The following is a 24,728-nucleotide window of genomic DNA, read 5'->3' on the forward strand; positions in this document are numbered from 1 at the left end:
TCCAAAGTTGTTTATTTCAGTATGGACACCTATATCATAGCCTAATACCATGGTACCGGGTGTATACTATACATCAGTGAACTTCCTCAAGCTTTTGTCTAGTTGATATTACATGTCTGGTTTAGTGAACTAATAGAAAATATATTTAGTTTTAAAATATATTTAATGTAAATCGGTTGAGAACTGCCTAACACAATAATAGACTTTTTACGAGTGAGGTTGAACGCATCCAAAGCCTTGTCCTTGTATTTGAACGCGTGAATCATTTTTCCAATATGGCGGACGACGTTGCCGTTGCGGCGCGCACGTTGTTTTTGTGCAAGGCCTGTCACTGTATGTCTATGGTTCCACATTGTAAAGGAGGCGACGGAGCTAGCGCTACGTGTTGTGGCGCACACGGTACAGGAAGTTGCATTACGACGTGCCATGACTTTCGAAATGTCCCGTCTTAGAAGCTCTTTATAAGGTAAACAGACTCTTTTTTTTATGAACTATTTGGAATATTCTGTCTTTTTCGTTAGAGTGGCGTAGCTAGAAGTTGTTTGATTGGTAAAATGGAGCTCAGGCCAGGGCGCCGCATGGATGATGGAACCCTCTCAGTATTGCCATTGGCAAATGATGATGATTATCATTATTATATCGTGTCCGGTTCCCTGATGAGCAGGCTTGATGCGGTGGAAAGTTCGTGGCAGTGTGTGTTCGCCCTTGGGTTTTTTCCATCACACTTTTGCGGTGAACAAAGATTATACTTTGTCATAGGAGCCTGGCACATGGTCGCGTTTGGGTAAGGAAGGAACATGCCATGGCATGTGTCATCTTGGGATCCGGTTTCACTCACTGACTCCGATGATTTCAAATGATTATACTAAATTAATTTGTGTTCCTGCGTCGTCGTGTGTGAGATGTTTTTATGTTGTACTGTTACTTTGATTCGTCGTTCTAGCAAGGTTAAAAAAAAAGCCTACTTCACTTCTAATTGTTCAAATGCATTTACACAGCAAACAACAATATGAATATCACAGAGTTCATACAATGCACTACTTAACTAAATATTAACTAATTGCTAGCAAACAACAAAGAATGACTTGATAGTGTAGGAATGCAGCATTGAAAAGACATATTTACAAACCTGTTTGTCAGGAAAGGCCTGTGTTTTGGATACCAGAAACTACTACTGTGCACAACAGAGATACGGCAAAAATGTCGTTCACTAACTCATCATCGTGACACATTTTCGTAGCTTAAAGTTTCGAGAAGCATTTGTTAACAGAAACAATCATTTCATGTACTGTACATGTATGTAAACCACTACAGAACGCAGAAAGAGTTCAAAAGAGTGTAACAGTCGACTGATGTAATACATTTCAGAGAACAATAATTGTACAAAGTTACAGAATGTTATGTGTGAAAATATAAAATGTTTTTTTCCCCCCACTTTACATGTTTCATAGATTGCACAAGGGAATATGTCCGGTGTGTCTCTAGACAGAAGCACCCGCTGGCACAGCATCCAGCAAGGGCTGCAGTTCATACAGTAAGTGTGCTGTGTCTTCACGACCTTTGGACCTTTGTGCTGAAGACATCATGGGATTCCAGTTGCTAAATTCCCCAGGGAGTGAAGTTAATACCTGGGACTGGCTTAATATTTTCTCAACAAAACCAATTTATGTTCTTGGTGTTCAAGTACATTGTGTCAAGGGGACAGTTAATTATTTTCACTTTTTTCTATCACTTGAAGTAGTTTTAATGTGTTTGCATCTTTTGCACTCAGAATCAAGTGTTATTTACCAGCTGTGTGAAAGATATTCTTAATTTTATTTAGCATTTAAGAACATTAAAGGTCACTCTCGTGTGTTAGTGTATGTCTAAACAGTCTTGTCACATCTTTCTATTTTCATAGGTCTACTTTGCCCTATCCTGGAAGCCAGGATGAGTATGATGTAAGTAATTGCCTTGTAGAAATGGGCTCCCATACAGTGGAAGACTACCAAAACACTTTGTGAAAATATATACTCCTTTTTCATATAAATGGGCTCGTAATTCTGTGTAGTGTTATTCCCACAACGGGTATAAAGTAGTTAATATAAGATTGCCATTCACCTCTGCTCTATTATTTTGACTGGTTTTTTAAAAGAAACAATTCAGTTGCAATGTAACGCAGTTGTTCTGTGGCCTTCAGGCTACATTGCAGTGGGAGTATGATTTAGACCAGGAACCTTTAGATTGGCCATCAAAAGCCTAACCTCAATACAACCTGTTAATTATCAGAAATTCCTTGTTTGTAGATATTCATTTTTTGCCAGTACATTCATTTCCCTAGATATAAATGTTCTACTTGTGAAGATTTGTGTTTATGAAGAATATAATGTAATGCCACTTTTCTCTTTAAATAATAGGAGTTTCCAATGACAAAAAGTACTAGCAACTCTGTTTAAAAAAAAAAAATAGCTTATTTCATTCTTCAAACTCTCCTTTGTGTTCATGTTTGAGGCATGCACACTGAAGTGCATCAGGCAGTCGTTTCGGAAGTTACGGTGTGGGCATGTGTTTTTCTGCATCTTTCTGCTGACTCTCCTGTTTGTGCTGCTAATTTTCACTAGTGCACCATGTCTACACACACACACATACACGTTCTGTCTGAAACCACTTGTCCCGAGCAGGGCTGCAGAGAGCCAGAGCCTAACCCGGCAACACAGTGTGCAAGGTCGAAGGGTAGGGGACATAACCGGGACAGGGCGCCAGTCTGCTGCAAGGCACCCCAAGCAGGAGTCGAATCCCAGACCCACCAGAGAGCAGAACCCAGCTAAGCCCACTGTGCCATTAGGCCACCCCCCCCCCGTCATGTCTACATCAAGTGAAAAAGAAAAGCACACAAACACATGTACTACCAGCAGTTGAGTCACCAGTTCACCTGAAACATGTCTTTGGGAGGAAAACCCCCGCAACATTGGGAAAATATGCAAACCAAATCTATTCCAGCAAAGTGTTGGTAGTGTGATAGAGTGGTGTGATCCAGTCATCAACAGTAAGAAAGAAGTTATTTTTTTGTCTTACCCTTAATTCTCTTTCATCCCCAACATTTGTTCACAATGAGGAGAATTTAGGCATGCTGCATCTTACAAATACCTTGAGGTGCATATACTCAAGATGTATATTCCATGATAATAATGAAACTATCTCTGCATTTGCCGATGACACGACAGTCATTGGACTGATAATGGGAGGCGATGAGTCGGCATACAGGAGGGAAGTGGCTGACCTAGTGAAGTGGTGCCACGACAACAATCTCTCCCTCAGTGTTAACAAAACAAAGGAGTTGATAGTTGATCCACGGAGAAGGAGGGAGCACACTCACCACTGCATATTGGTCAGACAGTGGTGGAGAGAGTGAGCAGCTTCAGGTTCCTGGGTGTTCACATTACTGAAGATCTCACCTGTTCTCACAACACTACGCATCTGGTGAAGAAATCACGTCAGCGTCTGCACTTCTTGAGAAGGCCAAGCCAAATCCTCAGAAGCTTCTATAGGTGTGCAATCGAGAGCGTCCTTACCAGCTCTATCATGGTGTGGTTTGGAGGCTGCACAGTACAGGATTATAAGGCGCTACAGCGAGTGGTGAAAGCTGCTTAGACCATCTCTGTAATGTCCTTACCATCATTGGAGAGCCTATACAAGCCCAGAACCATCAGGAGAGCCATTATCATCAAGGACAACAGTCATCCCCAGCACAGCCTTTTCACACCCTTACCATCCAGCAGATGCTACAGGAGTGTTAAAGCCAGAACCTCAAGGCTGAAAAACAGTTTTTACCCACAGGCCATCAGGCTTGTGAACAAAATCCATCCACTTCCTCTTCACCCATCACAGCAGACAGAGATTACCCGTTGAGGCTGAGTGGTGTCAACTACCTCCCATCCCTCCTACACACACATACACATCCACAACGCCAATAACATTAGAGACCACAGACTACCTCCGCATATCTTGCGCACACAAATGCACACCCCCCCTTTCAACTGCGAATAGACCAATCTACCTCTGCAGGACTTTGCACACGTACGACTTTCATGTTTACATTGCGCACTGCACACTTTATATATGTATATAACTTTGTTTCTTGGATTTTTTGCACTAATAGTAATTTTTTGTAAATTTTTGATTTATGCCTTGTGTTTTTCTTTCCTCTTGTCCTTACAATTTATGTCATAGGCTGCTGAGAGGATTCACAGTGTAAGAATTTCATTGTATGGTGTAACGAACTGCACGCATGACAAACTCTTGAATCTTGAATTTACCACAGGGTAAGGCCCTTTGGTGCCAGCAATCAGTTTTTAGTTTTGTTTTTCAGATCAGTAGTTCAGTTTCATGCAGTACTGTGTTACAATGTGGTATAACAGCCTTTCTGTTAAACTGAAGACCAAGTTTTCCAAATTACTTCAGATAAGTGATTCTGTAGATGTTATACAGCATGTATCTGCAGGATTAGGTTTGGCTGCACTATGTTGAGAAAAGGACAGGCTTCAGTTGATTGCTACTCCCAGGCTCTTAGCTTCATCAGCTCCAATGGATTCCATTGAAGACGATGACAGGGCCGAGAGAGGAAATGTAGATTGATGAGAAGAGCAGGAGGCTCAGTACTAAGCCCTGTGGAACACCAGCTGTACGAGGCCGGGGGATGAATGGGAACCCTGTCAGACTCTTTGGTAGAAGCAAGCTGATGGTTTGGATTCAGTTAATTTCAGTGCAGTTATTTTGATGCCAAGTGGCACAAGAAAGGAGAGTAGAATCCAGTGGTTGACTATGTCAAATGCTGCACAGGACGAGGACGATGAGGACTGAGGACAGAGAGGCCTCTCAAGCTGATTAGAGAGCATCTGATACTGTGAGGAGAGCTGTCTCAGTGGAATGTTTAACTTTGAGTTCAGACTGATGATTCAATTCAGTTTATTTTTACAGAGTGTTCTCATGCAGTGAGTGCTTGAACAAAAGCAAATGAGGAAAATGCAACAGAGAAAACAGTTGACTACAGATAGAGTTGATAACTGTCAAGGAGATAATTTTGGGTGAGGAATGCAGACAAATGATCACAGGTTGCCCATTCCTGAGTTTTTGACAGAAAAAGGAGGGAGACTGGCCTATAGTTCTGGACTTCATCTGGATCCAAAGAGGGTTTCTTTAACAGCAGTAAAATGAGGGCAGTTTTGAAGGAATATACAAAGCAGTTGAAGAGTAAGGTGTTGATGATCTTGGAGACAAGCGATAACTTCCAGGGACATGTCTTGTAGGAGAGGGAAAGGGGTTGGATTGAAGGAGCAGGTGATGACTCTGTGACAGCAGGAGGTCAGAGATTTCAGTTTCTGACGGGGTTCAAATGTAGAGAACATGAATTTCCGGGGAGATACAGCATGATCAGGGCACATGGATGCTGACTTTTCTGTGGTGGAGTTTACTTTGTCTCTGAAGAAAATTGGCAAAATTGTCAGTGGCGAGAAAACAGGGAGGAGGACAGAGTATAGATAAGAAAGTGGATAAGAGTCTGTGTGGATTGTTCATTGCAGGCTGTAGTTGTTGTGGAAGAAGGTGGTTTTAGCCAAGGAAGCAGCAGAGTGGAAGGCCGCTGGGAGTTCCTTAGTTTCCATGTCCGAGATTTTGGCCATCATTGTTCTGCAGCCCGTAGTTTGTTTGTTTTGGGACGTAGTGCATCTGATAGCCGTGGGAATTTGGGCATCCTTGTCTGGATGTTAGAGGATGGAGATTTTACAGAGAAGGATTGGACTGAGAGGAAGACATGGGTAGCATTGTCTGTGGACATCTCAGGGAATTGTGCAGCAGAAGGGAGAGAGGATAGTGGAACAGAGGAGATGAGAGGGCAAGAGAGATTTTATGTTGCAGCAGAAAGTGATGAAGATTGCAGGAGAAGATTAAGTAGTAGTCATGCAGCGCTGGAAAGACAAATGATCAGACGCATGCAGCAGAGTAAGAGAGGACACAGCAGCCGCAGTTTTGAGAGAAGACAAGGTCGAGGTGATTGCTGGACTTATGAGTAACAGAGGACTGGGACATAGAAAGATCAGAGGACTGCAGGAGCGACAGAAGGCTGCTTACGTGAATGTTCCCGATATGCAGGTTGAAATCACCCAGGAGAATCAACAGAGTGTGTTTCCCTCGGAGAGAGTTCAGAAAGATATCAGGGTCATCCACGAAGCAATCCGGAGAGCCAGGAGGGTGATAGAGAACGACCACCACGAGTGTGGTCCATGCAGTGATAGAAATGGCATGGAATTCAAAGGAGGTCAGGCAGGTAGAGATGGAGCAAAGAATATTCCCACTGGATAGAGATGAGCAGGCCTGTGCCTCAACCTTTTCCAGAGGGGCACAGGTTGTGGGAGAATGAGTAGTTTGTGGAGAGGACTACAGGTATGGCTGTGTTAGCTGGGGTAATCCAGGTTTCTGTTAGGGCAGGAAGGTTCAATGAGACATGGAAGGCATTTGAAAAGTTGAAATCAGCCTTCCTCATAAGAGACTGGCAATTCCAGACTCCCATGGAGAGCTTGAATGGAGGATGGAGGGCTTGATAGATGAGGATAGACCAGGTTTTTGTAACAGCAGGAGCATCTGGGTCTCCGATGACAGTGGTTTTGCTTAGTTGGTTGCTGCAGGCAACTTTGTAAAATATTTATGGCGCAGGATGTCTTGTAAAACATGTGGATGGCAAAACATATATTGTAGCAATTCATGAGGCTGCCACTACATGTTACTTGCTGTAGTTTGAAGCTCACTAATTTACATCTGTTGAGAGCCAATATGAAAACTGCTCTGTGATTACAACATAAACAAGGGGGTGGTACACTTATACTAAACCCCTGTGTGACACTCAGTATACAGTACTTGATATTTTGGAGCAAACTTAGAAAACTGCTAATAAATAAACAAACCTACAACTGTACAACAGATTACTTAGAACTATATGCATAATTCCAGGAGGGAAATGCATGCCAGGATATACCGGTAACAAACACATAATTAAGAAAATTTATCATCTTTGTTTTTTTTTCTTGATGTGTGAATGTTGTCTTTCTTGAAAGATGCATCTGTAATGATATAAATCAGTTTTATGGGAAAACTCACAGAGTAGAATCATATTGTTTTAGCATTTTATGGAAGATATGTTTCTATCTTGGGAGAATGGAGAATTTACCTAATTGTCCACCTAAAAACGACTATTAAAAATGAGTTTTTTTCATTCCTGTTTTTGCTTTAGTGCTGTTGTGAAAAATCCTCATCTGTCACTGAATGCTTAACATTGTTTTTGCTTTTCTAGGTATTCATTCAAGACTTGGTGAAAAATCTGTTTGGTGAAGGAAATGATGTATACAGAGAAGGGGAATGGACCAAATCTGTAGAGCTCTATGCAGAAGCCTTAAATGTTGCAGATTATGCGAACTCTGAGGATATCAACATTTCTTCCAATATTATTGAAAAGCTGTATGCTAATCGTGCTGCTGCATACTTGAACATTGTAAGTATGTCTTGGGGGAAATGGGAGCAGCTTTAAGTTCTGTACTGGTGTGTGTCTGACATCACTAGAATGTCTTATTTATATTTTTTGTTGTGAGAATAGAGTACCATTATGGCCTTGTATGCCTTTTAAGTATTCCATATGAAAGTAGATTTAGTATGAGATACATTAGCATCTGAGTTCTATATTTACACGGGTGACAACAAGGAGTGAACCCCCCCCACCCCCAAATAATTGTGCATATTTTTGTTCCACTCCACTATAATTACAGTAGTGTAAAGGGGGTCCATTTAAGGATACAGTTTTCTTGTAGAGAGATTAAATTAGTATTTACATAAATACTTGAAGGCCTTAAGAGATATTCTTTCGCTATTTCTTTATAGGGGTGTATGTTAGGTGTGTCACACATTGGTTAATGCAGTTCCGTCTGATTAGATATTTTTCCCAAATCCTACATTCCTCAACAAATATTTACTGGTTATACAAAAAGTCATGTTTTATGTTTAATAATCATGAATATTTAACAATAAAATGAATGATCAATTGCTCAATACAGGCGTACCTCGCTATCCTCTCTTAATTCATTCCTTAAAATGGGGTAGACAATGAACGTGCAGATAAGGGGAGCTCATTTAACCAATATTTCTTTATGGGGAAAATGATAACCGGTTCCCAGTCTAGCCTGAAAACCCCAACTAACTTTGACAAATTTCGTTAACTCCCTACAGTGCTTGTCCAACAACTATTTAAATCCACAGCAACAGTGCGGCATTATGGGAGAGCTGCTGCTCCTGTCACCACTGATACTACTCTACCGCATTATGTTTTGAAGCATTTTTATTAATTTGCGTAAGAGCATACTGTATAAGAAAACGCTACCTTAGAGGCTAATTTTGCAAAGACCCTTTTACGAAATGGCCTTTTAGAAGGAGGGATTGGCATGGATAGTGAAGAAGGGCATTCATTTTCAAGAGGTGTTATAGCGAAAGCGCTGCTACTGGGAGAGTGGATTGTAGGGTACACCTCTATTGCTAAAGTTGTGGTGAAAATCTGTGTGTGAAAAAGAATGAAAAAATCCTGTGTTTGTGTTTCAGGGTCTGTATGACCAAGCACTGGCTGACTGTGACAAAGCATTACAGCTCAATGAAGGTAACTACAGAGCTCTGTACCGGAAAGCTAGGTCCCTGAAAGAGATGGGGAGGCATAAAGAGGCCTATGATGAAGTAGCTAAGTGTTCCCTGGCTGTGCCGCAGGTGTGTGTCTCTTGGCATTTTCTTGTATATGTATTGGTGTCTTGACTTGCAGTGTCCAGAAGGCCTTAGCCGATTGTACACTTTTATGTACAGTTGCCCCTTGAGCAATGTGGGGGTTAGGGGCACCGACCCCCACTCAGTCAAATCCACGTATAACTTTTGAATACCCAAAAATTTAACTACTAATAGCCTACTGTTCACCGGAAGCCTTACTGATAACATAAACAGTGGATTAATACATATTTTGTATATGTATTATATACTGTATTCTTACAATAAAGTAAGCTAGAGAGAAGAAAATGGTTAGTAGTGGTTAGAGCAACTGGCTTTGGACCCAAAGGTCACGGTTCGAGCCTCACCTCTGCCTGTAGTACCCTTGAGCAAGGTACTTACCCTGAATTGCTCCAGTAAAAATTACCCAGCTGTATAAATGGGTAAATAATTGTAACCTTTACATTGTAAGTCGCTTTGGATAAAAGCGTCAGGTAAATGAATAAATGTAGATGTTATACGGATTATTGGCACTAGACATCAGAAATGAACATACAATAATACACAGGGAAAGATGTTCAACCCCTCATGCCAAAATCAAGGGGGGCTAGACACAAACCAACCACGCCGCAATATTCCCTCCCGAAACCCCACCAAACAATTCCCTTCAAAAAGAAAAAAAAAAAAACAGCCCACATTATGGGCAAACACCATCCTCCTTGCCGGGAGCCACCGCGTGCACTTCGTTGGGGTTGTCAAGTGGGCACCTTCCTTCGTTGATGTTTCATTGAATTGAGCCCACGACACCTCCAGAAGGCTCAACGGCGAGATCTGGCATCCCAGACCCACCCCCCTCCATGCCCACAGTGCCATCCCAGCGACTCCACCCACAAAAAACCCACCCCAACCACCAACAACCAACCAATACACCACATCAGCATATGGAGGTGACAACAAAACTCAAACCATTGATGTTCACCTAGGCGAGTACTCCCCACTCAAGTGTGCTTCCCCCAAACACCCTGGTGCCTTCTCATCCACAACCACTGACTGGATCTTTCTGCTACCTCTGACAAGCCTTTAATGGCTGCTCTTAACGACTGACCCCTAAAACCAAACTCCAACAGTAGCGTGGTTGATTTTGCAACAAACCCTCTAGTACCGATCTCCACTGGTCTAATAACGCACTGCCAGCCTCGCTCCCTCACCTCACCAGCCAACTCAGTGTACTTCAATTTCTTCCTCTCAAAGGCATCTTCCAATGAGTCTTCGAAGGGTATTGTTAATTCGATGAAGTACACTATCCGTGCGCCCTCGGAGTACAGCACAATATCGGGTCTCAACGCCATGATCGCAATGCACTGCGGCATCTGCAGTTGTTTTCCCACGTCCGCCACCAACTTCCAGTCACGCACCTCCCCCCATTTAAAACTCGTATCACCACGACCACGCACGTGACTTATAGCACTCTCCCCCTCCCGCACAAAAGAAATAAGCTTATTTCTTCCATACTGCGGGAGTGAATTAACTTCAACCCGCTTGTTCTCCAACAAGCATGCCAAGGATCTTAACACTTCATTATGCCTCCAAGTATATCTTCCCTGAGATAAACTAACCTTACATGCAGATAGAATGTGCCTCAAAGAGGCTACACCACCGCACAAGCTGCAAGTCGGCTCTGTACCTACCCAGCGATTAAGATTCTGCGGAGTAGGAAGAACATCGTAGGTGGCTCCGATGAGAAACTTAATACGACCGGCGTCCATCGCCCACAGATCACGCCAGCTGATCTTCCGCTTCTCCACATGCTCCCAAGCCAAACATCGCCCTTGCACACCATGTGACGTCGCAGTTACCCGCCTTGCCTCCTCTTCCTGTTCGCGAATAAAACCAATCACCATCTTTCTCCTCTCCGGCAACTTAGCTTTACTCCACAACTTTATTCGATCACCGGCACCGAGCCCCGCCCTACCTACCTGCACCTGACCGACCACATCTCTGTGCTCAAGCGCTGTCTGCGCTTGCGCAACAGCTACCCGTGGATCCCACTTACGTCCCTTTTTTAAACTTACAGGAACCGATCTCACCACTGGGTCTCTTGAGCTTGACAGTGTTAACTCCAAACCAACCTTGGCACACTTGAATTCTTCCACGAGGCTAGTCAGTGGTAATTCCAAGACCCCCTTTCCATACAAAGCCACACTGCTCAAACAATGAGGAACCCCCAGCCATCTCCTAATAGCTTTGCTCATAACCCTTTCCAGTCTTTCAACCTCTGACATAGAGACCTCGTATATAGTTAGCGGCCATCTAATACGGGGCAATAAACCAAACTGAAGGCACCAAACCTTCAGCTTCCCTGGCAAAAAAGATTTATCAATCCTATTAATTGCCCGTACAACATCCTCCCTTAATCTTTTGACCTGCTCCTTGTCGCTAAATGAAGAATCATACCAGCGACCCAAGCTCTTAATTGGCCTTTCCGCCACTGACGGAATCTTTTCCCCATCAATCTGGAAATTCTCCCGTGATAACTTCCCTTTAACTATCGACAAACTCCTACACTTACTAGGTTTAATTTTCAATCCGGCCAGTTTTAGATTTCCATTCAGCTTTGTTAATAAGCGACGAGTACATGGGACAGGGGGGTGTGATAGCACAGCGGGTTTGGCCGGGTCCTGCTCTCCGGTGGGTCTGGGGTTCGAGTCCCGCTTGGGGTGCCTTGTGATGGACTGGCGTCCCGTCCTGGGTGTGTCCCCTCCCCCTCCGGCCTTACGCCCTGTGTTGCCGGGTAGGCTCTGGTTCCCCGCAACCCCGTATGGGACAAGCGGTTCTGAAAATGTGTGTGTGTGTGTGTGTGTGTGTGTGTGTGTGTGTGTGTGTGTGTGTGTGTGTGTGTGTGTGTGTACATGGGACAGTAGTAGTAAGCAGAGTCATATCATCCATATACGCTCTGATTGGTGGAAGGTGAGAACCATCCTTCAGCCTCATGCCCCCAACCACCCATCTCGACGCCCTTATTAACACCTCCATAGCCATGGTAAAAGCCAGAGGCGAGATTGTGCATCCGGCCATTATACCAATCCCCAGCAAAAGATAATGTGAAAAAGAAATTCTTATTTATTTACAGGTATAACAATTCAAGCATTGATAACAAAGCAGTAATATGATTGCTTTACAGAAGCCTAGTGTAATCGATACGATTGCTTCACAAAATCTTTACTTAATTTTTTCTTAAATGTATGTAATTTATGGTAATAAATGATAAAATACACACACACATTTTCTGAACCGCTTGTCCCATACGGGGTCGCGGGGAACCGGAGCCTACCCAGCAACACAGGGCGTAAGGCCAGAGGGGGAGAGGACACACCCAGGACGGGACGCCAGTCCGCCACAAGGCACCCCAAGCGGGACTCGAACCCCAGACCCACCAGAGAGTAGGACCCGGTCCAACCCACTGCGCCACCGCACCCCCTGTATGATAAAATGGAGTATTACAGTAGTACAGTATGTACTACGGTTAATTTTATGCAGTTATGATTTAATACTGCATCTTTACACTTGTTTACATTTCTCTTGACTGAATGGCATCCTGTATGGTCTGTGTGCGTAAGTTTTGATAAATTTTTTATAATAGTTGTGTATATTATGACAGTAAGTGATAGACTATGTATATTTTATGCATTCATGACGTACCTAACTTTTTCTTAGTTTTTTTCAATATTTCTACGCTCTGCGTTTCGTTGGCGAGTTTTTTCAAATTGCCGCAAATCTCCAAATAATTTTCCAATGTATTTATTGAAAAAAATCCACGTATAAGTGGACCCGCACAGTTCAAAACTGAGTTGTTCAAGGTTTGAGTTGTATACTTTTGACACTTTTGGCAAATTGACAATGAAAGTGGTGAACATGATTTTTAAAATGCATTTCTAACAAGTTTTTGGTTATTTTATGCTACTGTGCTGTATTCATTGCTGTAATATGACTAAGAAGCAAAAAGTCAATGCATTCTTCTGAAAGCTCATAAATTAATCTATCATAACTTGAAGCAGAAGTCACAATTCAGTCAGAACATTTATAATGTGTTCCTGATTGCAACAAAACTCACTTTGTTTACCCAGATATGTGAAATGACTTCCTGATCTTTTGAAAGGATGAACTTGCTTTAATACTAACACTGGTTACTGGATGCTGGTTAAATTTGAGAAACCACTGATTGCAACTATCAATTCCAATTTTATCAAGTATTGGTACATTTACATTTCTATTCAACAATTACATTTTTATTAATTTTTGCTTATTTTTGCTCAAAAGCAATTTACAGCGTTAAGTAACTTGCACAGATTTACTCATTTAAAAGTTGGGTAATACTTTTACTTTATCAATTTAGGGTAAGTACATTGCTAAATGGTGCTCATCTAGAGGTGGGATTTGAACCTGCAACCTTTGGGTCCAAAGGCAGTACCTCCAACTATTATGCTACCAGCCCCCACCCGGTACCGGTTCTTAGGATGCACTGAGGGAGGCAATATGACATTGACTTCTCTTTTATTAATGATGGTCATCTACATGTACTAAAGTATTCCCTGCCTGCATCCCTTTCACCATTTTTGAACAAAACTTCAAGCTCATTCACAGAATCTGCATCACGGAACCATGTTGTAATTAACACATTGCAACTCACTCACACACACGTTGGCTGAAGCATGGCGAACCAGAACCTAATCTGGCAATACAGGGCGTAAGGTTGGAGGGGACATACCCAGGACAGGAATCCAGTCCATTTGCAAGGCATCCCAAACGGGCCTCGAACCCCCGACCCGCCAGACAGCAGGACTTGGCCAAGCCCACTGCACCACCCGCCCCCCACATTGCAACTCATCAACACACAATACTCTATAATGTGAAAGTGGGAAAAAATTAACCATCATGGTTCCTTGTAAACAAAATGGAAAAAGTCAAAGGAAAGTGAATAATTTTTATAGCTGCTGTAAGTGGATGTATTTGCAATTTCTGGTGTACTTTGCCTCCGTTTCTGTGATTCAGTGTGGTTTATAAGGCTTACAAGAAAAAAAATGCGTGGGGTGACATAGTCCTTCAGAAAACCTGGACTGATCCTCATTCAGTTTGTTCATTTTGGCTGGACTCAGTCCTGTTTCAGCTCAGTCTATTGAAATGGATATCACAGGCCTTCCCTCCTGGTGCTTAAACGGCCACCTTTTTGTTTATTTTGACAGGACACAAGTGTTATAAAACTGACCCAGGATTTGGCAAAACTGTTGGGGCTTAAAATACGTAAAGCATATGTGAGGAGCAAGGTAATTTTATTTTGTTTATGTAATATTGGATTACATAGAATTGTAAACACTTTGAATCTGAAATGGTTTCCCTACTCCAGACTAAATCATAAGGTTTTGTTTTCCGTGAATTTCTCCAGTTAAAAATATCTGCAGGATTGTATGTCCCCAGTATATACATGTGACATACAGCCCTTTTCAGCAACTGAAGTTGACACTTAGTCCTTTTACCTCATTTAGAGGGTTGTGAATGTATGAAGTTATAATATTTTAATAATCTGTTATCAATTTTTCAGCCAACATTAAATGTGTTGTCAGGATCTGGAAATTCAGGCATCTCCAGTGATAAGGTGAGGACTAAAAGTTATTTTATGTTGTTCAGTAAACATTACTATGAGAATCTAGTCAAGGTATGTGATGGTTATGGTATCTGTTAGTGTTTGCCTGTCTTGTAAATAACTTATGTTTCTATTTAACAGTTTCACTACATTGACTTCAGGGTTTAAAAAGGATAACAGAACATGTATTTACATCAATGTGTTTAAATAAATTCATTGTGCTTAGGAAATGTGTTTTACTATTATTTTGTAGAGTTGTAACGGGTCTGAATCTGTGGAAGATATTGAACTAGGTAAGCTTCTCTGATTTATAGTATGCATGATCATCTACTTGCCACAATCTATATATCACACCGCTTGTCCCATACGGGGTCGCGGGGAACCGGAGCCTACCCGGCAACACAGGGTGTAAGGCTGGGGGGGGGGCACCCAGGACGGGACGCCAGTCCGCCGCAAGGCACCCCAAGCGGGACTCAAACCCCAGACCCACTGGAGAGCAGGACCCGGTCCAACCCACTGCGCCACCGCGCCCCCCCTCTATATATCACCTTGTTCCAAAATAAGGGCAGTGTTATGATTTTTGAAGTGATGCCAATCCAGTTTTGGGCTCTTTCCCTTTTCTCTTTGTGTCACCCAAGTGTCCACGTGCACTAACAAAACAGGTTGTTCCATCTCTGTGTTGTGCTCAGTGGTACAGGCGTCTGTGAGTGAGAACGGGACCAGTGAGACGGGGCCTGATTGCAGTTTGTCCTCCATGGAGACAAAAGCAACACCGTTACCCCCACTGTCAGATGGAGGCGAAATCCGAGGCAGCGAGTCATACCCTGTTCCTGAGTCCCGGCTGGAATATGATGCTGAGATCATTGGGGATGAACTGGATGACCTGATTGATAGTGTGATCCCTGTCGAATCCCCTGTGGTAAATTTGCTCTTCTAACTTACTTTTTACTATACCCAAGAACAGTTAACTCTCTTACCCTTGAAAATGTATTCCTGTTGAACAGTCACGAGTTTTGTCATCATGCTTAAACAAATAGGTTGATGATCCCCGGTGTAATGAAATACCTTTGGATTGGTTACTTCAGTGTTTCAGAGCTGAACAGTGTATATTTTTCCCTTGAGTTTAGGACGGCTCCTAATTATTGTATAAAATATAAAACTAATTTTTAAGATGACAAGTAAGTACACCTTCTGTTTCAGCTTGAAATTAGCCATTTACTAAAGCTAATTTTGATGCCTTTACCCTACCTGTATTTCCACGTTTTTTTTTTTTTTTTTTTTTTTGGGGGGAACAACAGATAATACCCTATAAGGTCCTATTTATAGCATAGAATAGGTGCTATGCATACAATAATTTACATTTATTTATTACATTTTTTGAATGCAAAAATTTTTATATACAGGTATCGCCCATTATATAGTCCTAATTCGTTCCTAGAAACTGTCCATGTACCAAGAATCTGTGAACCTGAGATGTACATCTGTGAGACACTCTGAGATGTATAGTACAGAAAGTGCATTGCACCAACGGAAGGAGAGATTTGGATAAAGACACTTGATTTTGAGTACAGTCCATTTGTCACGTACCACAGGCTTTCACGAGTAGCTGTTTATTTGCTTCTTCGTTATTAAACAAATTATTAAAAATGATAAAACATAACAAACACATACACGTTTATTGAGCACTTATAAGATTAGGGGAGAAGTGAGCCTGAAAGAGTTATTTTCAGACCCCTCTCAAATACTGAGGTACGTGAACAAAAAACATTTTAAAAAAAAAAAAAAAAAAAACATTTTCTCAAAACTTCTCAACAACTTGAAAAACAATTCAGTATTAACAAGAGGTCATTATATGTTGACCTACATCTGAGAAAAGTCTGCTCCAAATACCCAAAGAAATCCATAATCCTAGAAGCAGTAGGTCCATATACCAAACATGGGTACAACTTTTATAGGGCTGTTATACTGAAAGTCTGTAAACCAGGGTATACCTGTATTTGGGTTTAATGCTCTTTCCATTTTTTACTTTCTTGACTTCCTTTCTAGGCAGTGCCTGTGATGAAGGGTACAATCCCTTTGCCCACCAGTATATCCTCTCTTAATCCGATTCCTGCAACTTTGGTCCCACCTGGCCATACCAATCATCCATTTGCACTTATACCACCCGTGAATTTGCCCCCTTCTTTCCACCAAACTGGGTCATCTGGATACTCGGGACTGAGTCTGGACCCATTTCCTTGTGTCCTGGATTCTTTAGATACTCTTTCAGTCTCTGATTCCCAGAGCGGTATGTGTGCTTGTGTATGCCAGTATGGTTCATATTGTTAGTCTTGGTATGTAAAATTAATGCAGTGTAAAGTATGAGGCTATTTTAGAACAATCTTGAAAACTGTCTAGACATTTATAAGTCATAATACTTGTTTTTCTATATACACTCATCCCCTGTTATGCGAACTCCTGAGATCCAGTTTCTCATGCATTTAGTCCAAGATTATTAATACTACTTATTGTTAGTTGGTCTAGATAGTCTGCCATATCTGGTCCAAGCCAGAACTTTTCGGTTCGGCAACATAAACTGGAATTAAGAATTGTGCCAAACAGCTGTGTACAAGAGCAAGACCTACTGTGCTGTACTTTTCTTACTAATTTGTCACATATACCTTTTGCCGTAAACCAGTCCATGTACACTATCACAGTAAGTTTATGAAATCATTTTCCCTAAATTATTTTATATGTATCAATCTTTAATGAATGAAGTTTCTGTGAATAGCTTGCCATTACCCTATACATGTGAGCTCTGTGAAGGGTCCTGATGTCATTAGCAGCAGTGAGGGTGGCAAAAGAAAAAAAGTAACTTATATTTTTCAATATTTGTATTATAATAACTAAAATGTTAGTCTCTTATGCTACCTTTTCTTTTTAATGTTAGGCATCATTTATGAACATTTTGAGGTGAACTTGAGATGGAGTTAGAATGCATTGGAATTTTCTTCTCCAGAAAGGAATTGAGGAATGTCATTATTTAGTTTTTCAAATATTCAGTTTTTAGGAACAAACTAGAGCCATTAACGGGATAGGTGGATATAATCCACATGCCAGTTTGGTAAAATCAGTACAATGTTTTTAATTACATTGAATGGATGGGCAGCAGGTAGCCTAGTGGTTAGAGCCCTTCCTTACCTTCTTGTCAAAAGACTGCAGTTCAAGTATAAATTTGTGAATAATTGTAAATAGCTTAGTATACAAACCTGACATTGGCAGTCACCTTGTACAAAGGTGTTAACTAAATAATCGTTAATAACTTATTCATATGTAACATTTTGCTTCATGTATGTAGTCAGTCACGTATTTTTATAGCTCAAATATAGGTGAAAAATAAAGCCTATTCAGTATTTAGTTAAAGTATTATACGGTAAAAATCTTTTTATTTTACTATGAGTATCTATACTGTTATTTTTGTAGTTACATTTCCGAAGTAAATTCTCTTTTTTTTCCCCCTCCATTACATGTCAATCAGGAAGTGCTGGGTATGGACAACATTCATTTTTACCTGTAAGTTTTTCCACTATTTTTATGTTTCAAGAATACCAATGAATTTTATGAACTGTTATTTAGTGATTAAAACATTCTGGGACCTAACAGGTTTATTTGAAGTTCTGAATCATGAAATCTTGTTTCCAGATGACCTGCAATGATAGTACCATGAGACTTCCAGGAAAAGCGATCTTAAATGTTATGGATACATCTAAGGAGTTGGACCTCGCTAAAAATCCTTTGGCTGACACCCATGAATTTTGTCAAGCTTGCTCAGTGTGCTTTGTGAAATCTGGTAAAACCACGTTTTCTGTGTATCTGCATATGCGTGAGATGCTTGTAAGTATTATGTTAAAGACGGCTCGTTGAATGGCTTGTCTTGCCCTCAGGGCCTGGATTGTTGGATTACACCCTGATGTCAGAAGAACACAAATGCAAGAAGGACGTACTTCTGGGAAGGCTCAAGCACTCCAGCAACCTTCGATGGAAGCGGATTCGACCAAGGCCAACCAAGAATCAGTATGATGGCCCTTATTATATTTGCAAAGGTTAGCTATTGGTGAACTTCCAGTTTCTATCAGAGGGTGTTGTTCTCAATGGCTTATGGCCACTAATGTATATGAATGTTTTTCTGGTAGATGTTGCTGGGGGAGAAGAGTGCAGGTATCCTGGCCACTGCACCTTTGCCTATTGCCAGGAGGAGATTGATGTGTGGACCCTTGAGCGTAAAGGGTTCCTTTCCAGGGACCTGTTGTTCAGTGACAATAGGAGGGTCAGTTTATCCATCCCTAAGATCCTGCAGGAGCACCAGGGTATATTCATGTTCCTCTGTGGGGTAAGCTCTTTACCTAAATAACATTTACCAGAATTCTGGCCTTAGACTTACAGCTAATTGTTCACAAAGTCAGATGAAGGCTCAGCTATTTCATGTTTCAGTTTTGGGAATTGGGGCTAATTCATTGAGTGCACTCACCTTGTTAGGTTGATGAACAGTTATGCAGGGTCCATTATTTCTTTTAATTTTTTTTCTATTTATTGTTGGTAAATGTTTGTCATAACATTTGTTGTGGGTTGCGGTGGTCTGGAATTTGTCCCAGAAGCATAGGATGTGAGGCAGGGTGTATTGTAGATAAGATTTCAGCTCATTGCAGGTCACTTGGGTGCACACACACAAAATTATGTGATAATAACATCGTACAGGCAGTTCAGAGTCACCAGTTCACCTGAAATGTATGTTTTTGGACTGCAAGACAAAAACCAGAATACTTGCAGGATCTGACTTCTGAACCCATACAAACACAGGGAGAACATACAAACTCTGCACTGACTAGGCTGGATTCAAACCCACCTTCACTTACATAGCCTGTGAGGCACCACCACTTACTGGCTGCACCACCATACCACCCCCCCATTATTTCTTAAAAGGATGATAAAAAAATACATATATAAAATCCTACACACCGTCTTCCCGAAATTCTCTACCTTCATCTCCAAGATCATCAACTCCTTGCTCTCTTCTGGCTGCATCCCATCTGCTTTCAAAAAGCCCTGAAATAGATGGCCTGTGATCATCAATCTGAATTCCTCTCCCGGAACCATCTCCTCAATGGATATCAGTCAGCCTCCTCTCCTCAGTCCTCATCCTCCTCAACCTGTCTACAGCATTCGATTCTGTCAACCACCAAATTTTAATGTCTTGGTGCCATTCCTTTGATCCCAAGGTGACCAAGATGATTTGAGTCCTCCCTTTCAGATAGATGCTGTCAAGTGGTCTGGCGGGCCTCCTGTTATTCTCTACCTTTTTCAAATGGTATCCCATAGGGTTCTGTACTGGGCCCTCTGCTCTTCTCAATCTACACCTCCTTCCTGGGCCCTGTCATCACCTCACATGGATTTAACTATTACTGCTATGCCAATGCCACCCAACTCTTCCTCTTATTTCCACCTGGAGCACCTGACATTTCTGTGCGCATTGCTGCCTACCTCTCGCATATCTCTGCATGGATGTCTGATCACAACCCTACAACTCAGCCTGTCTGAAACTGAGGTCCTACACCTCCCAGCTGGTCTGTCTTCCTGTCAGAATCTCTCGCTGAAACCCACAACCCACTTATTTTGCATACCTCCTCAGCTAAGAGTCTCGAAGTGGTGATTGACTCAAATTTGATTCAGCTACTTGTATGATGAACATTGGTTCATATGGTGGAAAGAAACTAGCTGGATTTAAGAATCATGCGTCTCCATCTATATCTCTTTCTGCCAATGCATACATTGTATTTTCTATAAGATGTACGTCACATTGGAGAAAAGCATCTGCTAACTGAATACATGTAAATGTAAAATGTAAAGTAGCATATGGTTAGACCTGTTACCTTTGGACCCAAAGGCTGCAGCTTCAAATCCCACTTCCATCTTAAACAAGGTGCTTACCGGAAACTTGCTTCAGTAAAGTTGCCCCACTCTATGAGTGGGTGAATTGTAGGTAGCTTAACATTGTTAGTTGCTTTGAAGAGAAGTTTCAGCTAACTGAGTAAATTTAAATGTATTTTTACTTGGTTTTTAATCCCCCTATTAATTATTCCTGTCTACCTTGAATCTTTTGGTTAGATCTATTTGTTGTATAGATCAACTGCTTAATGTAATTGTCTGTCGGGGGGCTCTCAAGGGTTGAATTAATAGCCACAGGTGTGCCCTATGCTTGAAACACTGTTTTGAAGAGAAAGTGAGGCCTCTGTGTTTCTGCTTTAGACATGCAGTGTTGCTTTTGTACTTGTTAATTGTTAATCTGTGGCTCCAGTGTGACTAAAAATGATGCATAAAAATTCTGCTGTTTCTAGCAAAAGGCCAGTTATGTCATTAAAGTGGGTTTATTTTCATTCATTTCCTTTTGTAATTTTCCTTACCCTGCACCCTGTTCTGCAGGAGCTAAGTGTCTTAAGAGGGAAAAGCAGCACACCATGTTGATGGTTTACACCTAACCTTGAGAATCAGCAGTCTTACAGGTGTGTGTTATGTTTTTCTGCTTTACTCCAATGTCTACTGCTGACTTTCTTTTCAGGTGTGTTTTGACAACAAGCCAAGGATTATCAGCAAAACCAGCAAAGACAACCATTTGCTATGTTCCCACCCTGTGACAAAACATACTTTTGAAGAAAACAAGTAAGCACACTTAGAAACACACGTTGTTCAAGACTGTTGAAAAATTGACAGCGGTAGATGTCGGAAAGAGAAAAACAAGTATTCTTGTATGAACAGATATGCTACAATGTATGGAAATATGGTTTTTGAGGTTGCATAGAAGTTTCAGGTTTGATGTCCCTATTGAACATTGAGGTGCAATGTCCTGAGACTCAACACTGCTGTGCTATTATTCAAGATGCTTGGTGCACATGGTGGGTGAGCCATGTGAAATGCTTCAGCCAGCCACACACCGAGAAAACACGGTGCGGTACACCAAGATCCGGCGCTACGACCCAACCTGCCAGCTGGACCTGTGCCGGCACGAGGCACGATATGGATGTGTGCGTGAGGATGCCTGCTTTTTTGCTCACAGCCTCATTGAGCTGAAGGTGTGGATGATGCAGTATGAGCAACGTGAGTTTTCTTTCCAGTAAGGATGAGAGTAAGGTAGAGTTGTGGAGCTTTTGAAAATAAATGAACTAGTGGAGATGGGCAATTCTTGCTAGCAAAGTTCTATGAAATTCAATGTTCAGTTGATTATATGCTTTTGAAGATGTTGGAATGTTTTGAATGTACCTGGAATAGTGTTGGTGGATGGTAGTTTATTTAATTACTCATCTACCTGGGGCAGCAGGGAAGTGCTGTCACTGTGCAGTTTGGAAATTTTTGGTTTGGTTTCCAACTTTAGTAAGATTAAGCAAGTTACTTACCCTTAATTGCTCCAGCAAGAAAACCCTTCTTGCTTGGTATACAAACCTTACATTGCGAGTTACTTCTGACAAAGGAGTGTGATGGTAAATTTGTTTTTGTACTGGAGGTCTTTCTTTTTATGCAGAATGTTATTGTTTAAATATTTATAGTATATTTTAGCTATTAAAGCAGGGATTTCAACATTGTTTATTGTTGTAGAAATGATTTTTCTGCTGATTCTACCTTTTCTCTCTTAACCTAAGGCATTCCCCATGAGAGTATTGTAGAAGAGTCCAAGAAGTGCTGGAACACAGAAGTCATTTCCCAAGGGGCCCAGGTGGGGACAAGAAATTGATTGCATGTTTTATTGACAGTTATACTGTAAGTCCAGAAAGCATTCCACTGTCATTTCTTAGGCACACTGTAAAATAAATTATTAGATGGCTGTGTGTGCCATCTTTTCCTGCAGGTTTATAGTGCTCCTACGAAGTTTGGGCCCCCCAACCTGAAGATTCGCTTTGTATGTGGTCAGTGCTGGAGAAATGGCCAAGTCAATGAGCCAGACAAAAACAGGAAGTACTGTGTTGCCAAGGCCAGGCATCCGTAAGTAGCAGCTATTGTTGCTAGAGAGTCTGCAGTTACAAAAGATTATACTGTATATAATTTTGCATGGACAGAAAAGGGGGTGATTTTTTACCTTTTTCTCTATAGCTGGTCAAAAGACAGACGAGTTGTTCTTGTGAGCTCTGCCGAACGCAAAACATGGACACAAATTCGACCTCTTCCAACAAAAAAGCCTATTCCTTCTCAGTTTGAGGTAGGTTGCTTCAGAAACGTTGCTGTCAGTTTGAGGAAGCATTCCTCCCAGTCCGGTGTAGTGAACTATGTATAACTGCCCCCTTACTCTTTTGTCCTGGCCTAGATCTGCTTGCATGTGTCTTCTGGTAAGAAGTGTCAGTATGTAGGAAACTGCTCCTTTGCACACAGTCCTGAAGAGCGAGATCTGTGGACCTTCATGAAAGACAATAACAGTGAGTTCTAGTGTCAGACCAGCATTGTTTTTACATCTCTGTGGTGTGCATGCGTCACCAACACAGTTTTTTTTCCCCCTCTTTTCAATATGCAGTTGTAGATTTGGAACAGCTGTATGAGCTCTGGCTCCAATCTCAGAAGCCTGGTTGCAGCAAGGAAACATCCAACTCATCTACTAGAGAAAATGGAAAACAGATTCACATGCCAACAGATTATGCAGAGGAAGTGGTATGTGATGCTAGCATGTTTGTTTTTCTGTTCTTCTGCTCAACTAAACCTTATAAACCTTCTTTTTTTGTTGCAAAGATTTTAAGAGAGTTTAATTTCATTTGCATTTAATAAAAAATGAAATAAATAAATTTTAGCATGTCCACACTGTCAGGAAGTAACTGAAATCTTTGTGCTGTCACCATATCCCCTGGAAGAGAAAAGATTTGCTCATTGGGTACAGGAAAACGGGTATGATTCGGTCAGAGCTGAAAGCACTGTGAATTTGAGCCCATTCTCTTTCCATCAATTAAGAGGATTGCTATTGAGAGCAGTATATATGTTCCAGTGCTATACAATTCCACCTTCCTTATATCACTCAGTGGTGTGCGCTTTGGTGTCCCTGCGGTTCATGCTTAGATATTAAGACGGCCGAGGCAGTGGCACTGCAGTGGGTGGGAAGCTTGATTCTCCACACTCAGCTGAGGTTGAAATTCACTTGGGGTACCTGCACACCCTTTTGGGCTGCTGAATTGATCAGAAATTTGTCTTTCAAATATTTGGGACCAATTTTGCTTCTCTGGGGTTACTAAACTACGCATCACACTAATTACTGGCTGTTACAAGAGAAAATTTATTTCTTACATAGTGACATAAGCATAACCTGAAAGTGGCTGTGATACTCAGTGGTACCGTTAAGTAAATTAGTCAGATCAGGGACAGAGGAACATGAGCATTAATGAGAAACTAACTTTACATGCCTGAAAAACAGTTTGAATCCCTCAAGTTTGTGGTACTAGGTCTCACTTAGTTGTGTGGAAACAGGCTGGTAACCACTGCTGGCTGTGTGGGAAGAACTGCAACAGTGAAAAGCAGTGGCAGCAACACATCACCTCGGAAAAGCACAAAGACAAGGTGTTCAATTCAGAGGATGACCAAAACTGCTGGCAGTACCGCTTTCCCACCGGCACCTTCAAAATTTGTGAAAGGTAAGGTTTCTACACATGCATTTCTTTTTAAAGTTTGTTTTTTTTTTTTTTCCTTTTTAGATCTGAGTGATGGCACTGATTTGTGATGGGTAAACATTTTAATTTAGCTATTTCATTGAGTGTTACTTCTGCATGTATAATTCTAAATGTTATTGCTTTGTTCTTTCTAGGTACCTGAAAGGCACTTGTACTGAAATGGAGAGCTGCAAATTGGCACATGGGGATGAGGAGCTGAAGGAGTGGAAGGACCGCACTGAATTCCTGTTGATGAAACTTTCCAAGGCGCGGAAGGACCACTTGATAGCTCCCAATGACAATGATTTTGGAAAGTATAGTTTTTTGCTTAAAGAGATCAAATAAGGTTTAAAATGTTAGTGATCTTTTTTTTTTCTCCTGTTTGAAAAGGCTAAATTTACAGTGGAAAAACTTTAGTACAGTTAAGCATGAAGAGAAATGTTCTCAAAGTACATTGCAACTGCTTATCTGAAATTTATGGCTGTCTTTTTATTACCAGTTAAAAATGTGATGTAGCTGCCTTCTCTGTTTCCAATGTCTGATGTACTTTGTTTCATGTATTTCTTGGAGTTAGGAACAGAAGTGGGAAGCCTGACAATATCTCCCAAGCCTTTTTTTAAATCAAGTTTAAATATGAACATATATGCTTATTGATGTTTTAATGGATATGGACCATTAAT

At 41.4% G+C, this 24,728-nt stretch overlaps 1 protein-coding gene across 1 annotated transcript; it reads left to right on the forward strand.

The window, feature by feature from the left end:
• The first annotated feature begins 350 nt into the window (after positions 1-350).
• Positions 351-24,728, forward strand: zc3h7a (zinc finger CCCH-type containing 7A). Its single transcript, XM_018744247.1, has 23 exons — positions 351-466; positions 1,452-1,534; positions 1,901-1,940; positions 7,322-7,519; positions 8,614-8,772; positions 14,004-14,084; positions 14,360-14,413; positions 14,655-14,694; positions 15,091-15,320; positions 16,448-16,688; positions 17,919-17,953; positions 18,083-18,230; positions 18,325-18,483; positions 18,574-18,770; positions 20,994-21,094; positions 21,312-21,529; positions 22,069-22,142; positions 22,275-22,408; positions 22,517-22,622; positions 22,728-22,836; positions 22,932-23,065; positions 23,870-24,033; positions 24,204-24,728. Exons 2-23 carry the CDS (start codon positions 1,467-1,469, stop codon positions 24,391-24,393), a joined length of 2,880 nt encoding a protein of 959 aa, XP_018599763.1. The 5' UTR covers positions 351-466; positions 1,452-1,466; the 3' UTR covers positions 24,394-24,728.

Source organism: Scleropages formosus, chromosome 3 (assembly GCF_900964775.1).
Source record: "Scleropages formosus chromosome 3, fSclFor1.1, whole genome shotgun sequence".
Lineage (NCBI taxonomy): Eukaryota > Metazoa > Chordata > Actinopteri > Osteoglossiformes > Osteoglossidae > Scleropages > Scleropages formosus.

Excerpts from the sequence above, each read along its gene's own strand:
- zc3h7a (XM_018744247.1), top strand. The coding sequence starts at position 1,467 with ATGTCCGGTGTGTCTCTAGACAGAAGCACCCGCTGGCACAGCATCCAG. Across the intron at positions 14,414-14,654 it reads CAGGCATCTCCAGTGATAAG|AGTTGTAACGGGTCTGAATC; the intron begins GTGAGGACTAAA and ends ATTATTTTGTAG. Across the intron at positions 23,066-23,869 it reads CAGATTATGCAGAGGAAGTG|GCTGGTAACCACTGCTGGCT; the intron begins GTATGTGATGCT and ends GTGTGGAAACAG.